Source organism: Aegilops tauschii, chromosome 6 (genome assembly GCF_002575655.3).
Source record: "Aegilops tauschii subsp. strangulata cultivar AL8/78 chromosome 6, Aet v6.0, whole genome shotgun sequence".
NCBI lineage: Eukaryota > Viridiplantae > Streptophyta > Magnoliopsida > Poales > Poaceae > Aegilops > Aegilops tauschii.
In genome coordinates, this window is record NC_053040.3 from 446,076,107 (window position 1) to 446,094,491 (window position 18,385).

At 50.3% G+C, this 18,385-nt stretch overlaps 1 protein-coding gene across 1 annotated transcript; it reads left to right on the forward strand.

Moving 5' to 3' along the window:
- Window positions 1-11,663: 11,663 nt before the first annotated feature.
- On the forward strand, window positions 11,664-16,526 carry LOC109784744 (G-type lectin S-receptor-like serine/threonine-protein kinase At5g35370). The gene has a single exon (XM_020343342.4). It carries the CDS (start codon window positions 13,659-13,661, stop codon window positions 16,332-16,334), a length of 2,676 nt encoding a protein of 891 aa, XP_020198931.1. The 5' UTR covers window positions 11,664-13,658; the 3' UTR covers window positions 16,335-16,526.
- The last annotated feature ends 1,859 nt before the right edge of the window (window positions 16,527-18,385 follow it).

Here is an 18,385-nt window from a genome sequence, read left to right on the forward strand (position 1 = left end):
CCTTCTTCGATCTTCATTTTTCACCCAGCAATCCTTGGAATCCAAGATGCCCTGCTTCGTCGCGCTTGAAAGATATCATTGGCGACTCATTCCAGCAGTCCCTCACCTGCAAGTTACTCCAGTCATTAATCCAATGTGTCATCTTAAAAATCACCACACTAGGATCAGCAGGCCAGACATGTTGAAAACAAGCCAGGTTCCTGGTTTTCCAGATGCTCCAAATTAAAGTAGCTACCCCTACAAAGATCAATTTCTTCTTTTTAGCCCCAAAGCTCCCCATCCATTTATCTAGACATGTTTCTATGTCATAAAAATCACATTGAACTCCTGCAATGTAACTAACTACACTCCACATGTATCTGGCCAGGGGCATTGAAAAAAGAGTTGATCGATAGACTCATTACTACCACAAAAAAGGCACCATTTCTCACATCCCCCCCTCTATGAAGTAAAACATCTCTGGTTAGAATATTTTTCTTAGTAACTAACCATATAAACGTTTTAATTCTAGGTGGCATTTTGACTTTCCATAAAAATCTTTTTGGGCATTTTTCCCCAACCTGCAGCACAGAATAAAAGGATTTGACACTATATTCTCCTGATCCCTCCAGAATCCAAGAGAGTTTGTCTTCTTCTTTAGTTAAAGTAATCCTTTCATGAATCTTCAACAGCTCCTGCCATTGAATTGCCCTATCTCCCACCAAAGCTCTTCTGAATTTTAGTAGGATAAGATTAGAAGGCAGAACATCAGAGACAATAATATGTTGATCTAGTGAAACACTATAAAGATCAGGTATCTGAGAGGCTTCTGGTTCCAATCCAGTTATCTTCCCAAAACCTTGTTTTCTCTCCGTTACGTAGCTTGAATTTACAACAAGTCAAAAATAAGTTTTTGCATTTCATCACACCCTGCCAAAAGTGTGAATCCCCTTGCTTTTTTTGAATCTGTCCAAAGGTGCTTTTCCCAATGTATTTATTCCATAGAATTCTTTGCCATAAGCCCTTTAAAAAGTTTCCATAGCCATTTTGATAATAAGGCAATGTTCATAATTTCCAGGTCTAAAATCCCAAGGCCTCCCAGGGTTTTAGGTCTGCATACTTTATCCCACGCAACTAAGTGATATTTATGTTTATCCTCTTCCCCGCTCCACAAAAAACTTGCCCTGGGTCTATCCATTTTCTTTTAACTCCCTTTGGTATCTCATAAAAGGAGAGCATGAATAGAATTAAGCTGGTGAGGGAAGAGTTAATCAATGTGGTTCTGCCCGCAATATTTTAAAACCTGCCCAACCAGCTCCCCATTCTCTTCTCCATTTTGGAAACAGATGGAGTCCAATCACTTCCCTTATACCCTTTCTCATCTAAAGGTATTCCTAAATATTTAAAAGGGATATTACCTTTTTTACATGTCAATATCTCTTCAAACAGTTTAGCCCTATCATCATCCATCCCAACACAAATCACTTCACTTTTATGAAAATTAATTTTCAGCCCCGACATAATCTCAAGCAAATTCAAAATTCTTTTCACATATTTTGCCTGATCCAAATCATCTTGAAATAGAATGATAGTGTCATCCGCGTATTGCAGAATTGACACACCATTTTTGTCGTGGAATTGTCACGGCAGATGTCCTCGGGTTAGGACTTAGTCGTGGGGCCATCGCAATTGGGAAGCTTGAAGGGGTTAAGTGGGACAAGGAACACGAGGGTTTATACTGGTTCGGCCCCTTACGGTGAAGGTAAAAGCCTACGTCCAGTTCGAGGTGTTATTGATTAGGGTTACGATCGCCAGGGAGCTAAACAGCTATGCCCGGCTCTCGATCAAATTGTTGTCGTCCTTAAACCGCTGCCGGGTCGTCCCTTTATATAAGGAGGCTGACGCCCAGCAGCCCTTAGAGTCCCGGCCGGCTCATAAGAGTGTCCGGCTCGGACTCTAAACAATACTTGCCTTACACTACAAGTCTACTATAACAATGATTGTAACTACGGGCTTTAAGCTATATCCGGGTCTCAGCCCATCTCTGGCCCATTATCCTGAAACTTAGCTCCGGGCTTCTGGTAATGATCCTTGGAGTAACCCGGCCCTCCTGGCGGGTGACCCCCAGGTCTATATCCTCAACATTAGGCCCCAGATTGACTTGAGCCGGCTCGTGTCAATCTTCAGCTCTGCAGACAGAAAAATTCTCCGGCTTACCATTCATGTGAAGGTCATAACCCGGAGTGACGTCATCCTCTGGACTCCGGATAATCCGCCGTGACGTCATCCTCCATTAAGTCCGTTTTTTACTCCGCTAGATCCGCAACGGATCTTTGCTTTTACTGTCTTTGCGAAAATCGAGGCGCCGTGAGGGGGAGATAACCACGCCGTGGCCTCCTTGAATCCCGCGCCCACTTATGACTCGGCCTTATAAATAGGCCGGCCCGGCACTCTCTTCTCACACTCTCCTTCTTCTTCCTCGCGCTGCCGTTCCTCTGCCCGAGCTTCTGCCGCCGCCGCCGCCGTCGCGCCCCTGATCTTCACCGACCCGGCCGCTGCATCACCCTGACCCGGACCAGATAACGGCGGCGACCTTCGCTCTTCCTCAACTCCGGTGAGTCTTCCCTGCCTTGCTAGAACAAATCTGTGGTATGGTTCATCTTGTGCTCTTCGCGTTCTTCACCATTGCCGCAAGTTTCGGTAACCCCTGTAGCCACTGCCCCCGTTGATCTTAACTCTTCACAGACCCTTTGCGGTAACTGTTCGAGATCCATTCTATCTGCAAAAAATCCTCTTTTCACTACTTAAAAACCATGTTCCACCTTAAGAACTTCTCCTGTTTCTGTTTCTTTAGGTCTAGAAAATTTTCATCTTGCCCGACCATTTTGATCCGAAAAAGTTACTGTAATGTATGAAATCTGTTTTACCACACTTAGTAAAAACTGCAACCCTTGAATCTTGGCGGCTTATATTTCCGACTTTAAAGAAAACACGCGCCGTAGAACTTTTCCGGTTTAAAGAAAACCATGCTCTGTAGTATCTTCCGACTTAACCGCAGTAAGCCGCAGATGACCAACTCATCCTGAATGCTCTGACGGCTTAAATAACCCACCATGTCAATATATACCATTAGTCCCCTTCATAAGCCGTCATTGTAACTTGAATGATAAACTCCGGCTTATAATTAACCCGGACACTTTCCTCTTTATCATAGATCACCAACCGTCACCATGCCTCCCAAAGCTCCCATCACTTGCAACTGGATGAGATCCAACATCACTGATGAGACCCTGGCCAACTTCGTTAAGTCCGGATATCTGCCCAGGAAGGAAGTGATGTCCTACCGTGCCCCTGACCCGTCCGAAGAGAGACCTCGGCCGAGGGACGGGGATGTAGTGATCTTTGCAGACCATATGAGCCGGGGCTTCGCACCGCCCGGCTCAAAATTCTTCCGGGACGTGCTCAACTTCTTTGACCTTCGGCCTCAGGATATAGGACCCAATTCCGTATCCAACATCTGCAACTTCCAAGTTTTTTGTGAAGTATATCTTGGAGAAGAGCCGAGTCTGCTGCTCTTCAGAGAGCTGTTTTATTTGAACCGCCAAACCGAGTGCGCAAACGGCCCAAGTCTAGAGTTAGGCGGCATCTCTATCCAACGGCGCAGGGACTGCCTATTTCCTTACGCAGAACCGCCAAGTCACCCCAAGGACTGGAACATGACTTGGTTCTACTGCCAAGACACGTCCCCGGCTGATGAAAGCCCGCTGCCCGGCTTTCGCCCAACGCGCCTGGAGCCGACTCATCCGCTATCCGACAAGCTGTCTGCCGCGGAACGCCAGCCTCTGCTTCCAACAATCAATAAGATCAAGGCCCTGCTAGGCAACGGTCTGAACGGAATAGACCTGGTCCGGGTCTGGATCTCTTGGCGGGTGATCCCGTTGAGCCGCCGCCCCGGCTTAATGTGTGAGTACACCGGGCGAAAGGATGACCCGCAGAGGCACAGTCGCAATGATCTTCCAGAAGATGTTGCTGAAGAAGAGACCAAGGCTCTGTTAAACGAGAGCCTGGCAGACTGTGGAAGAACCGGGCTAGCCCCGTTCTGCAAGACCAATCCAGCCCCAGCGGTAAGCCGCTGACTTTAACCTTTCAACTTCTTTGGTATGTCACCTTGCTTTGAACCATTTTAGGAATCCATTACTGTATTTCTCAGGCTGATGATAAATTCTGGCGGGTCAAGTATGACCATGAGGCGGCCAAGAAGGCCAGGAAGGCGAAAAAGGCCGCCAAGAAAGCCGCCCCTCGCAAGAAGGGCAGCAGACCCACTGCTTCGGAACTAATGCAGTTAAGCGATAGCTCCGAGTCAGAGGTAACCCTTAAACCTTTTAAATTCTTGCTGTAAATATTGTCTGATGCTGTCCGCCTTATCAACACTTGCTTATTGACAGGATGACACCGGCGCTAGTAACCCGGTGGTCGAAGAGGTAACATCACTTTCCTCCGGCTCGGAGCTTTTGCCACAGCTGAAAGTCCGAAGGGTAACCCGGAAAGTAAGCTTTTCCCATCCATTAGCTCACCGAGACCCTCAATTTCTTTTGAAGCAGCAGGTTCACGAGAGCCGGCGTCACACCCGGGCCCGCAAGGACACCGACCTCTCCACCGGGTTACCCGACGCAACGAGGAAACGCCGCACTGAGGTTTTTTCTCACCTGTACCCTTTTCATCCGTTGGCGGGTGTCGTCCGTCAGCCACTCAACTCTTCTGACTCCAATTACCAGGAGACCTCCCCCTCTTCGGGTGACTCCATGCAGTCAAGTCTGCCGGCCTTCAAGACTGCCCCCGGGTAATAACAATCCCTTTACATTATCTGTCTGTACTTACCCTTTGTATGCCTAACACTTCTGCCTTTTCAGTGCCCAGGCAAAGCTCACCAAAAGAGCAAAGAAGACAAGGTCAGCCGGAGTGCCAGACTTGCCTGAGCCGGAGACGACGGCTCAAGAGCCGCCAGCCGCCTCCGCCCCCGAAGCCACCATTCCAATGGACACGGCACCTGAAGCCCCTGCCCCGAGCACCAAGAGAACAACCGAAGCATCAACTAACCCGGAGGCGTCCGGCTCAGCCCCACCAGCTAACGACCCGGACGTGGTAATTACCCGGACGGAGTATGTTGAGCCGGAGAGGCCGACCGCACTGGCCAAATGCTCCGCGAAGGGGGAGTTGCTGCAACCCCATCGGGTGAATCTGGATCTCTCCAGCTACACCGATTTAAGCATTGGAGAGCTTGTCTCAGGCTATATCAGCCAGGTTCACAAGAGCCGAGACGCCGAGATCGCCATGGTCAGCCAGATCCAACAGAAATCTGAGGTAACCTTCTGCTGTTTTCTTATTTCTGCATAGTGATCCTTGTCATTCTAGCCCCCAAGTCTAGGACTTATACTTGAACATGTTGTAGACTTTAAATTCCGGCTTACTGAACTGAGCCGGCCGTACATAGATAGATACGTTCAATATGCATTAGCCCCCAAGTGCCAAGTGTCTTTGCTTGGAAAGCGCTTGGGACTTTATAGAATGTCTGTTAATAACCCGGAAATATATGCAGGCTGTTGGCAAGAAATTAGAATCGGACCTGGCGGATCTCAAGAGCCGGCTGAAGGCACAAGAGATGGAGACCCGGAAGGCAAATGCCAAGTTTGTCTCCAGCATCGCCGCTCAGGAGAAGTTGAAGACTGAATTCGACGCTGAGCGGAAGGCCTGGGCTGAGGAGAAAGCTGCACTGGTGACCCGGGCAGAACAGGCGGAGAAGGCCCTTATTGAGAAGACCGCTGAGCTCTCCGGTCTAAAGCGCCAAGTGTCCCAAATGGTAGCTGCCATCTTCGGTAAGTTGCCTCACCGGCTTTCATTCACGTTGGAATGTTTACATCTCTTAACTCATCCTTATCACCGGGTTATCTGATGTTGTTAAACAGGTTCCAGAAGCGCCAACTTGAACCAGAGCGTGGTCACCAAGTTAAAGGCCGTGTACACCCTGGTGGAATAGCTCTACACCGGGTCACAGCGGGCTTTAGCTGTGGTGGCCCTGTCGAATGAAGTGCCGACTCATCTGGCCGAAGTCCTGCGCCGGCTCGCAGCTCTGCCGCAGCGGATCCAGGAGCTACGACGAGCATCCGCGAGATCCGGAGCAATCGCCGCACTGAGCCGGGCCAAAGCCTTCTTGCCGGAGCTAGACCCGGCAGACATCGCCCTGGGTTACCCCAGCCTGAAAGAAGACGGCTCAGCGTTCGACCAGAAGGACTTCGCGGCTTGTGTGAAGGCTGTGCGCCCGGTGGCCACCATCATCGGGAACGACACCGATTTAACCAAGTATCAGCCGGGATACAACGCGGAGAATCAGAGGATTCCAACCCCTCGCTATGAAGCTATCAATCTGATCCCCCCGGCTCGCCAGCACACCTTCGCCCCGGAGATTAACCCGGCCGGGTTAATTGACGAAGAAGCTCAGTTCGAAGCTCTCAGTGGCATCAACTGGAAGTCGTCGACCTTCGAAGTCTTGGGATCAGCCGGAGCAGAAGATGAGCCGGGGACTTCGACTCAGCAGGCGTCATAAACCGGCTAGCGGCTCACCAAACAACGCTCCACCCTTGAAACTTTGAAAGATTTTTGTAATAGAATAGGTGCAACAATTTATCTCTGCCATGCCATCGTGCACGTAATGAATGCTGAAATCCTTTGAAGTCATTCTTTTTGATGCTCCTCCGGGTTATAAATATCCTTCGTGCTTCTCAACCTTTTAAAAAAGTACCTTTAATTATCTGCATAAGAAGGCAAATCGCAAGTCACAAGGCGGCTTACCGCCCTGAGAATCAGGTGTCTGAGATGGATAACCCGGAAATTCAAACCAAAAAGACTGGTCCTTAACTATATTCTGAACATAGTCGTGATAACACACTCAACAGCTTGTAAGCATACTTCCGGGTTAAATAACCCGGGTAGCACGGTTATTATCTGAACTCGAATTTACTTGTCTTGAGGACATCCATGATGCTCAACTAACAAGATAAACCAAAATTAAGCCGGCAAGTGAAACCCGGCAGTACATACTTTGACATGATCAGAGTAAACTTGTGGTAAAATGTAAAAATTTAAGGGCTTCCGGTTCGAATACGACCAGAACCTCGGTCCAAAGGGGTTAAGCTAAGATTCGGATACGATCATATAGCCCCCAGTGGGTTCGGCGATGCCAATCAAGAGGGTATCGACAGCTATGTTCTCTTGGGTTCGAATACGACCCATGTTTGAACAGGAAGCCCCCAAGTGATTCTGAAAATTGTTTAACGACGCTGATTCGAATACGATCCACGTCGGTTCTCAGAGGGGTTACACTATGATTCAAATATGACCAAAGGCAACCTCCCAATGAGCTCGGCACTTTGCCAATCAAATGGGTATCGACAGCTATGTTCTCTTTGGTTCGAATACGACCCATGTGTGAACAGGAAGCCCCCAAGTGACTTTATTGCTTACAGCTAGATTTGAAGATGATCATAAGCCGGATCTTCTGTAAGTCAGCATGTAAAAAGCAACACACATACTTGGGAGAGAGCAAAGGACAGAGGTCCTGCTTTATTGCTTTATCATAATATATACATGGCTGAGATAAATATGTACATCACAAGAGCCGGTAGCTCAAGTGTAGTAAGGTCGAAGCTGAGCTATGTTCCACGGCCGACGGGTCTCCTCCTCAGATTTACGCGAGTCCTTATGCTCCCGGATATCAATGAGGTAATATGACCCCTTGTGCAAGTTCTTACTGACCACAAAAGGCCCTTCCCAAGGTGGGGATAACTTGTGTGCATCCGTTTGATCCTGAATGAACCGGGCCTTCAGCTCAGCCCAAGACCCAATGGAGTTCGGTGGCAGCCCTTTTAACCACGTGCGGGCAGTTCCATCTAACATCATGGTGAAATATTTGGCCATGGCCGCCTCGCTGACCTCTAGCAGTTCCATAGCCATCTCATAACTCTCAATCCAGGCCGCAGGCTGTAAGTCAGCTGTATAGTTAGGCACCTTCCTAGGGCCCTTGAAATCCTTAGGTTGACGTTCATTACGGATGGCCGGCACCAAACAAGGGACACCCCCGGTCCTGGTAGAAATACCCACATCAACGGACGCCGTCGGATAAGCCGGGGGGGGGGGGGGTCTGATAAGCCGTCAATTGCGGCACCTGCTCCGCCTCTTGCCGTGCTTGGTCTGCTGCGTGGAAGGCTCCAACATGAGCCGGGCCATGGCCAGGGGGTGGTTCATGGCGTCGGACATTACTTGAGCCGGTCGCTGAGACCATGTGCCGGCTGTAACTCGGGCTCTGGCCTGGGCGAGGAGTTGAGTGGATCCTGTCCCGGCTGTAGGAGTACGCCTCTTGCTGTGCTAGAGCCGTCTGCAGGAGTTCCCTGACCCGGCGGGTTTCGACGGCTGCCGGAGAATTGCCGTCAACGGGAAGAGCCGCCAGTCGTGCTGCCGCAGCTACCATGTTCTCCAGCGGGTTATCGTAATGACCCGGGGGTATCGGCACATACTGAGGCGGGGCAGGGGGCACCTGGGGAGGCCCCATTACTAGCAGTTGAATAAGGGGTCCCGACCCGGGCGCAATGCCCCCTGGTGGGTTACTGGATCCCGCACCCGGCGTGTTGAAGAGATTGCGGGGATCGTAAACCGGCGGGAGTCGAGACTGGGCCTTCTGATGCCTCCTTCTCATGACCTCGTTGGCCGCGTTCTGATCCATCGTGAGTTGGAAGGACTGCGCCTGAATCAACTGAGTCCGGGCGTCGAGAGCCGCCCGCTCCGCCGGCAGCCTGATCCCTTCTGCTGCAAGATCCTCTTTAGCTTTCATCAGATCCAATTTTAACTGTGCCACCTCCGCGTCATGCTGGGCTTGATCTTCCGGGTCAACCGTGGTGGTTAACAGGGCCGTCACCTTGTCCGTGAGATTCATCAGCACCTGAGCCGGAGAAGGCACCGGGTTTCCCGATCCAGCTGCGGGGTTCTGAACAGGCTGCGCATCAGCCATAAAAACTCCGACCTGACTTGGCGGCTCAAAAAGGTCCGGAATACTGTTGCCATCGGAATAACTCATGAGCCTGCCATCTTGAAGTTGGTACAACGAGTTTGACTCATCAGCGGCCGACTCGCCGTCAAGAGCCGGCGGCCGCCTCATCCCCAGACCCAGATGGATCGGAGGGCCTTCCATGGATGCATCCCACAAAAGCGCGCTTTAAGGCAGGCCGGGCCCGGGCGGGTCGTGCGCGCTGAGCCGTTTCGATGAGATCGGCGCAGAGATCCGGCTCGGGGCCCGGCTCACCAACCTTGCCAATGAAGACATGAATTCCGCCAAAGGGGACCCAGTACCCGTACTCCACTGAGCCGGCGTCGGGGCCCCAGTCCGCATCGTCGATGTAGAGCTTGCCGTGACGACTCTTGGTCATCCGGCCCACAGCGTATCCCTTGAGCCCTTCGAAGCTGCCCTTCAAGAACTCAAATCCACCGTGCGCCAGCCCCACGGTGGGCGCCAACTGTCGTGGAATTGTCACGACAGATGTCCTCGGGTTAGGACTTAGTCGTGGGGCCATCGCAATTGGGAAGCTTGAAGGGGTTAAGTGGGACAAGGAACACGAGGGTTTATACTGGTTCGGCCCCTTACGGTGAAGGTAAAAGCCTACGTCCAGTTCGAGGTGTTATTGATTAGGGTTACGATCGCCAGGGAGCTAAACAGCTATGCCCGGCTCTCGATCAAATTGTTGTCGTCCTTAAACCGCTGCCGGGTCGTCCCTTTATATAAGGAGGCTGACGCCCAGCAGCCCTTAGAGTCCCGGCCGGCTCATAAGAGTGTCCGGCTCGGACTCTAAACAATACTTGCCTTACACTACAAGTCTACTATAACAATGATTGTAACTACGGGCTTTAAGCTATATCCGGGTCTCAGCCCATCTCTGGCCCATTATCCTGAAACTTAGCTCCGGGCTTCTGGTAATGATCCTTGGAGTAACCCGGCCCTCCTGGCGGGTGACCCCCAGGTCTATATCCTCAACAATTTTCCTTGTCATTTTTAGCAAGTCCACTGATCAGTTCCTTCTCCATAGCTCGGTCAAACATAATTGCTAAGATATCTACTGCAATGTCAAAGAGTAAAGGAGACATCGAGTCCCCTTGCCTCAGCCCTTGATGAGTTTTAAAAAATGGACCGATTTCACCATTAACTTTGACAGCAACTTTCCCCCAATAACTGTTTTCATCACCCAATTTATCATCTTGTCTGGAAATTTCTTCATCTTAAGGACCTGAAGAAGAAAAGGCCATTTGACTTTGTCAAATGCCTTTTCAAAATCGATCTTAAAGAGAACCCCAGACCTTTTATTCTTGTGCATAGAATTCAAAGTTTCATGCAACACTAGCACACCTTCTAGTATATATCTTCCTTTGATAAAAGCGGTTTGAGATGCCTTGATTACCCCAGATATAACAACTATAAGCCTGTTTACCAGGATTTTAGTGAAAATCTTAAAAATCACATTTAACAAACATATAGGTCTATATTTCTGTATTCTGTCAGCATCGCTCCCTTTTGGGATAAGGGAAATAACCCCATAATTTAGTCTGTCCAAGTCTAAATTATGATCATAAAATTCCTCAAGCAATGCAAACAGATCATCTCTCATTAAATCCCAATAGTGTTGGTAAAATTTAATATTAAAGCAATGCAAACAGATCATATAGGCCTTGTTTTTTTTCATATCAAAACTGTCTTTTTCAATTCCTCCATTGTGAATCTTTTGCAGAGAAATTCTTGTTCCCCCTCAGTGAGTGTTTCCACCCCACTAGAGTCTATTTCAAGAGTACTATTCTCAGGTTCACAAAAGAGTTTCTTATAGAAATTATTAATATATTCTTTCAAATTATTCTGTCCCTCAATAACTCCTTCATCTTGGTATAGTTTAATAATCCTATTTTTCCTTAACCTCCCATTTGCTTTAACATGATAATATCTGGTGTTTAAATATCCCTCAAACAATTCAGTATCATGGGATCTTTGCAACCATTTGATTTCCTCTTCCTTCAAAATGACTTTCAGATTATCCTGGCAAATTTTTTTGATGCCTCTGTCCATGTCCCTCAAAATCTCATTTTCTTCTAATTTATCTAATCTATCAATTTCCTCAAGCAACATCTTTTTCTGCCTTCTCATATTTGCTTCAAAGTTAATATTCCATCCCTTCAGCACTTTCCTCATTTCCCTCAACTTATTATGTACTTTATCCATGACAGAATTACCAGGGCAATTCTTCCTCCATACTCTCTCAACCACCTCATCTAGATCTGCTCTCTGAAACCAACAATTTTCAAATATGAAGATGTGAGGTTTCACAGGCATTTCCCCAGTTTTGATTATCAATGGGGTATGATCAGATAGTTCTCTGGCTACTTGGCTAGGGTCTCAATGTGAACTAGAGGAATTTGTCTTCCCAGGTAGATGAAATTAGGACTCTATCTAACAACGCATAAGTGGGGTCCTCATGGTTGTTAGACCAAGTACATTTCCTGCCTACCAAGGGTAACTCCATCATCTCACCAAAAGTAATAATGGAGTTAAATAGCAGACTCCACTTGTTATATCCTCCAGGTTTATTTTTGTCACTACTTTTCCTAGTAAGATTAAAATCTCCTGCAACCAGCAAGGGTTTATTGGATTTCTTAAAGATATGAACCAATTCAACAAGAAATTTCGGTTTGCCCAGAGGTTGAGCATCCCCATACACCACCACCAAGTCCCAAGTAAAACCATCACTCACATTATGCACTTTAACTCTGACAAAATATTCACCATATTCCACCTCTTCTTTAACTAGAGCGGTCTTATTAATCCCTACCAGAATCCCACCTGACCTCCCCTAGAAAGTAAATATTCCCAATCAAACTCTTCTTGAGCACTCAGGGTCGACAATTCCAATGAACTAAATTCATTCTTCATTGTTTCCTGAATGCCCACAAAATCAAGATTGTGTTTGCCAATTTGATCTTTAATAAGATCTTTCTTATTTTTATCTCCAATGCCTCTACAATTCCAAATCAGGCCTCTCATCTCTAATCAAACTCAAAACAGAAACTAGAGGGCAAGAAAGAAAATGTAAGGAAAAATCACTGATTTTTCCTTTTTTTTCTTCCTCCTCAACACAGTTTTAACAGGTGTCTTGACTGCAACAGCCTCAAAAGAAGCACTGTTTGCTCTCCGACCCCCCTTAATCCCCCAAGTACCTCTCCCATTAACATGTCTACTTGTTCATCATCGTCATCTTTACTGAGTGACAACAAGTCCTGAAGTATGCTGTTAACATCATCAGGTTCCAGTACAAGTTCTTCTTCCTGTGTATCTTTTTTATCTTTGGAACTTGCTATATAAATCCCCCTTCTAGCTTGCTCTAATGAATGAATAAGTTTCAGGTTATAATCCACCATGTCTAAAGTAACCCCCAAGTCTATTCCAATTAAGTTAGCCACATCAATTAACTCAACATTCAAGAAAAGAAACATTAGTTTTTTCAGACATACCTTCAGATAGTGCTAAAATTTTGCCACTGGCCAAAGTCATAGCTCTATCTAGTATAGGAATATCATCTCTGTTCTTCGAAGCAATCCTCCCACTGTATCTCGGAAGCCCATGAGTTTATTCATCCCCATTTGCATTTTCAATCACCATATCTTCCGGAACCTCTATCCCAAGTTTTGTGCCAAATCTAACTGACTGAGATGGTTCCTCATCAGGGTTATCTTCAGCAACTTTTTCTGGAATTTCCTTCTCATCTCCTTTTCCCTCCTCTCCATTGACTGATGTAGATCCAATTTCCTCATTATCCACCTTCCCTTTGTCATTATCTTGCTTTTTGTTATATGTCAACTTGTCAGCAGCTCCCTGTTCTTTGATGACAGCATGTCTGTCCTCCGAGGCCATTATAGTTCTGGTGCTGGCACAAACAGTCACAGTCTCGATCAAACGATGGTCTGAAGAAAGCGCCACCCACCTATAACTATCATGAAAAACGTTCGCAATTGACATCCTCCACAGCGAATGTTTCTGGCTAAGAGTGTCCTAAATCTAATCTATTGTTATTGCCATGCTGCACAAAGTTGGTCGGCCAATTTACATAATTTTACAAGATAACATTTTCTATCGTTGCTCTGTCTCCGATTGAAGTAGACCCGTTGAAAAAGTTATTTCATCACGCCTCCTCCCTCGGAGAAGACAAAAGAGACGGACCGCCGGTATGCACGCCGTGCTGCCTGGACATGACTGGGCGGATCCAAACTTAAACTCCCATAGAATATGCAGTGATCATATGCTAATTAATACTCCAGTAGTCCACTAATCTCCATTCTCCAAGCTCGGACTAAAGAATCGGCACAAGAGGCGACGGACAATCGATCCTACCAGCAGGCGAGACGCCAATTCCTTCCAGCGCCACGTTCAAACTCCACGGTAGCAGGTCGTCGTCACTTGGCATCTTGATTTTTTCGCGCGCGCCCAGATCCCGCCGCGGCCAATGGCGCCCCTCCGGCCTGCCCGGGTCAACCCCTCCCGCCTCCATGCCATCGTCACGTCGACACCGGCGCCCCCATGAGCCGACCGTTTCGCCTTGGCCATGGGGAGACCCTCGCCGATCCGTCCACTCCTCCTGCTCGTCCTCGCCTGGCTCCGGCGTGCCGAGGCAGGCACGGTCCGGACGGAGCTCGTCACGCCGGACTTCGCGGCGTCGTACCTGCTCTTCATCGACACCCTCGGCGTGTTCCTCCGCTCCCGCAGCGGCGCCTTCGAGGCCGCGGTGCACGGCCCGGCGGGGCAGCAGGACCGCTACTACCTCGCCGTGCTGCACGCGCCGTCCGGGACCTGCGTCTGGGCCGCCAACCGCGCCGCGCCCATCACCGACCGCGCCGCGCCGTTCCGGCTCTCGTCCGCGGGCGTCTCCGCCGAGGACGCCAACGGGACCGTCGTCTGGTCCACGCCCCCGTTCGCGTCCCCCGTGGCCGCGCTCCGGCTGGCCGACTCCGGCAACCTTGCGCTGCTCGACGGGCAGAATGGCACGCTCTGGCAGTCCTTCGACCGCCCCACGGACTCGCTCGTGTCGTCGCAGCGGCTCCCCGCCGGCGGGTTCCTGGCATCCGCCGCGTCAGCCTCGGACCTGGCCGAGGGGGACTACCGCCTCAATGTCACCGCCGCCGACACCGTGCTCTCATGGATGGGGTCCCTGTACTGGCGGCTGTCGGGCGAAGCCATCGCCGTCAAGGACCGCGACGGCACGGTCGCGTACATGGCCGTGAACGGCACGGGGCTATACCTTCTCGCGGCGGACGACACCGTCATCGTCCAGGCCGCGATGCCACCTGCCGGGCTACGCATCGTTCAGCTGGGCGTGGACGGGAAGCTGCAAATCTCAAGCTTCGCGTCGGCGAACTCGTCGTCGTCGCCCATGGACGGCGGGACCGTGGCGCCGAGCAGGGGATGTGCTCTTCCGCTCTCGTGCGGCGCGCTCGGCCTCTGCACGCCCGACGGCAACGCCTCAATCTGCACGTGCCCGCCGCCGTTCCCCACAGCGCACGACAACGGCTGTGCGCCGTCCGTTGGCTCCACATTGCTGCCCGACGGCTATTGCGGCGGCCGCGCCGGCGGCAGGCCGACGACCTCGTATCTCAGCCTTGGAAGTGGCATTGCGTACTACGCCAACAAGTTCTCGCCGCCGGCCATGGCCGGGTCCAACGCGTCGTCGTGCCAGACGCTCTGCAGCAGCAACTGCTCCTGCCTCGGCTACTTCTACGACTCATCCTCCTTGTCTTGCTACTTGGCGCAACACCAGCTTGCTTCGTTCATCAACACCAACGCGAGCAACGGCGCCGGCATGTCCGGGTACATCAAGGTGCAGAGCTCGCCAAGGTCGTCGCCGGACAGTTCTTCTTCCAACAAGACGCTCATCGCCATCCTGCTCCCAACCATCATCGCATTTGTGCTCGTCGTCGTCGTCGGCGCGTTCGTCATCGCGTCACGGCGTCGTAAGGACGAGCAGCGCGTGGGGAGGCGCGCTTCGCGGTCCCGGGACGTGCAGCTCCGGCGGCAGCGCTCGCCGGGGTCAGCCTCGGCGCACCTCGTGCGCGATCTGGACAACGACGACGACGGCGACGACGACATCGTCATCCCCGGCCTCCCCACCAGGTTCACGCACGACGAGATCGAGGCCATGACCAACAGCTACCGCACCAAGATCGGCGCCGGCGGGTTCGGGGCCGTGTACAAGGGCGAACTCCCGGACGGATCGCTGGTGGCCGTGAAGAAGATCGAAGGCGTCGGGACGCAGGGGAAGCGCGAGTTCATGACGGAGATCGCCGTGATCGGCAACATCCACCACGTGAACCTGGTCCGCCTCCGGGGATTCTGCACCGAGGGCCACCGGCGCCTGCTGGTGTACGAGTACATGAACCGCGGCTCCCTCGACCGGCCCCTGTTCCGGCCGGCGGGCCCTCTGCTCGAGTGGAAGGAGCGGGTGGACATCGCCATCGGCGCGGCGAGGGGGCTCGCCTACCTCCACTTCGGGTGCAACCAGAGGATCATCCACTGCGACGTGAAGCCGGAGAACATCCTGCTCGCCGACGGCGGGCAGGTGAAGATCGCCGACTTCGGGCTCGCCAAGTTCCTCACGCCGGAGCAGTCCGGGCTGTTCACGACGATGCGGGGCACGCGCGGGTACCTGGCGCCGGAGTGGCTGACCAACACGGCCATCACGGACCGCACCGACGTGTACGGCTTCGGCATGGTGCTCCTGGAGCTGGTGCACGGCCGCAAGAACCGCAGCGAGCACGTGAGCGACGGCGCCGGCGTCGGCGGCGAGGACTCCAACTCCTCGAACGGCACGGCGGGCGGCTCGTCGCGCGGCGGGAGGAACGACTACTTCCCGCTGGTGGCGCTGGAGGGGCACGAGGGCGGGCGGTACGCGGAGCTGGCGGACCCGCGGCTGGAGGGGCGGGTGGTGGGCAAGGAGGTGGAGAGGATGGTGAAGGTGGCGCTGTGCTGCCTGCACGAGGACCCGCACACGCGGCCGAGCATGGCGGTGGTGGCCGGCATGCTGGAGGGCACCATGGAGCTGGGCGAGCCGCGCGCGCAGGCGCTCGGGTTCCTCCGGCTGTACGGCCGGGGGTTCGCCGGGCCCTCGGAGGGCGACGTCATGAAGCAGGCGATGGTGGGCGATCGCACCCGGTCGGAGACGACGATGACGACGATGAGCGGGTGGCCGTCGTACATGTCCTCGTCGCAGCTGTCCGGCGCGAGATAGCGCCATGGGCACGGTGCTCCTGTGCTAGAGGCTGTACTTGATCATTTTGGTTGATTCCTTGGTAGAACAGAGGGGGATTGGTCTGTGAGATCTTGGCCTGTATCTCTGCAGTTTTGCTGTATTGTGCTCTTTGTCGTCAGATTTTCCTTCAGAGTAAATGGAAATATGGATCAGGAAGAGAGTTCGAACGAAGATGGAATGCGGTTTAGCTAATTCTTGGTTGTGTTTGTGCTCTCCAAATATTGGAAGAACATCTTCTATGCCGCAAAAGAGATTGTCCATAATTTTCCCCTGCGGCTGCTTGATGGATGAACATCAGTTTATTGGGCGGTCCATATGGCCTGCCTTGTCTCTGTGGATTTGACGGTGTTCGTGCGCAGCCGAGGTGCTCTTGTTGGGGGTTCCTTGCGATGTCCATGTGGAGGTTGATTGTGTTTGGTATGTTTCTAGGGCTGGGGTTGCATGTTGTGTGAATAGTCCGCATGTGGTTGGTTTGTATCGGGTTTCACCAGATTTTTCGTTAATTAAGTAGGCAAATCAATTCTCTTTTGCTCAATTAATTGATGAGGCAAATATTTTGCCCCCGCTTCGAAAAATAATAATTTTCCCTCGCAAACACACATCTAAATGCGCATCATTTTGTATTAGAAGCAAAATATCCTACTTCGAAAAATAATTCTCTTTTGCTCAATTAATCATGAACATTTTTTTAAACTCGTGAACATATTTGAAACTGTGAACAATTTTCAATTTGTGAACATTTTTACAGATTTTCAAACATTTTAAAAAATCATGAATATTTTATACTATTTGCAAACTTTTTTTAAAACTGTGAAAAAACTAAACATTTTTTGTTGTAGCGGCGAATATTTCTAGAATCGATGAACATTTCTTTGGAAATTGGTGGAACCAGTTTTGGAATTCACGAATATTTTTTGAAATGCATAGGTATATAGGCGGTCTCAAAATCCCAGGGTGGGCCGCGGCCCACCATGGCCACCTTGTACATCCGCCACTGCCCATATGAAAAGCATAAGGAGCCATTGGAGGCTACCCCCAACCTCCATTGAAGTCTCCCATGTAATATGACGCATATGGGGGTGGCAACATCCACGGTGTCGGTGCCCAAGACCCATATGGCCTTGCATAGCATCGAAATTCTTGCTTCGGAGGTGACCTTGAACGCTTCGAACGTGATGGCCGATTAGAACTAGAACCGACCGCTTCATTGGCATATTTGGATAGCAACATATCAAAAGTTGGCTTGATTCGCTTGCGCTTAGCTTCACTCTTTTCCCACTTGCCAACTTCTGAATTCTTGGCTTGATAAATTTAGCATGAGTATCCCCTTGTACTTGCGGTTGCCCCCCGAGTGCAGGATTTTTGGTTGTGATCTTCAATACCTCCTTGCCATCGGGTTGCTTATCAAGCACAACCTCTCTTCCCAAGACTTTGTCGCCCTCCTTGCCTTTCTTGGGTTCACCAATAACAACATTATTTGTATTAACAGATTCGGCTATGTTAGGCCGAATTAACATTTTCTTCCCTTCCAAGTCCATGGTGTTTATCGGGGAGGGTTGTTTATCAACTTGCATCTCAGAAAAAATCAATCATCCGTCATTAATGGCCGATTGTATCTTTCGTCGAAAGACATTGCAATCATTAGTAGCATGAGAAAATGAATTATGGTACTTGCAATAAGCACGCCGTTTCAACTCCTCAAACGGCGGTATGGTGTGTGATATTGTAGTCATCTTATCTTGCAAGAGAGCATCAAATATTTTATCACACTTAGATACATCTCCACATCACGATTCTTGCGAATCGGCTTACGAGCATTACATGTATAAGGTTTGGCCTTCGAGGACCAAACAAATTCAGTAGTATAGAGATCAACCTCATCGTCCGAATTTTCATCACCGTACTCAACCATATGCATTCTAGGACGACCGATTGTAGACCTATGAATCTCTTTATTTCGACTCTCTTGAGCCAAAGCTTTTTGTAAGACTTGTTTAATACTTAAAAACTCATAACTTTCTAGCTTCTCT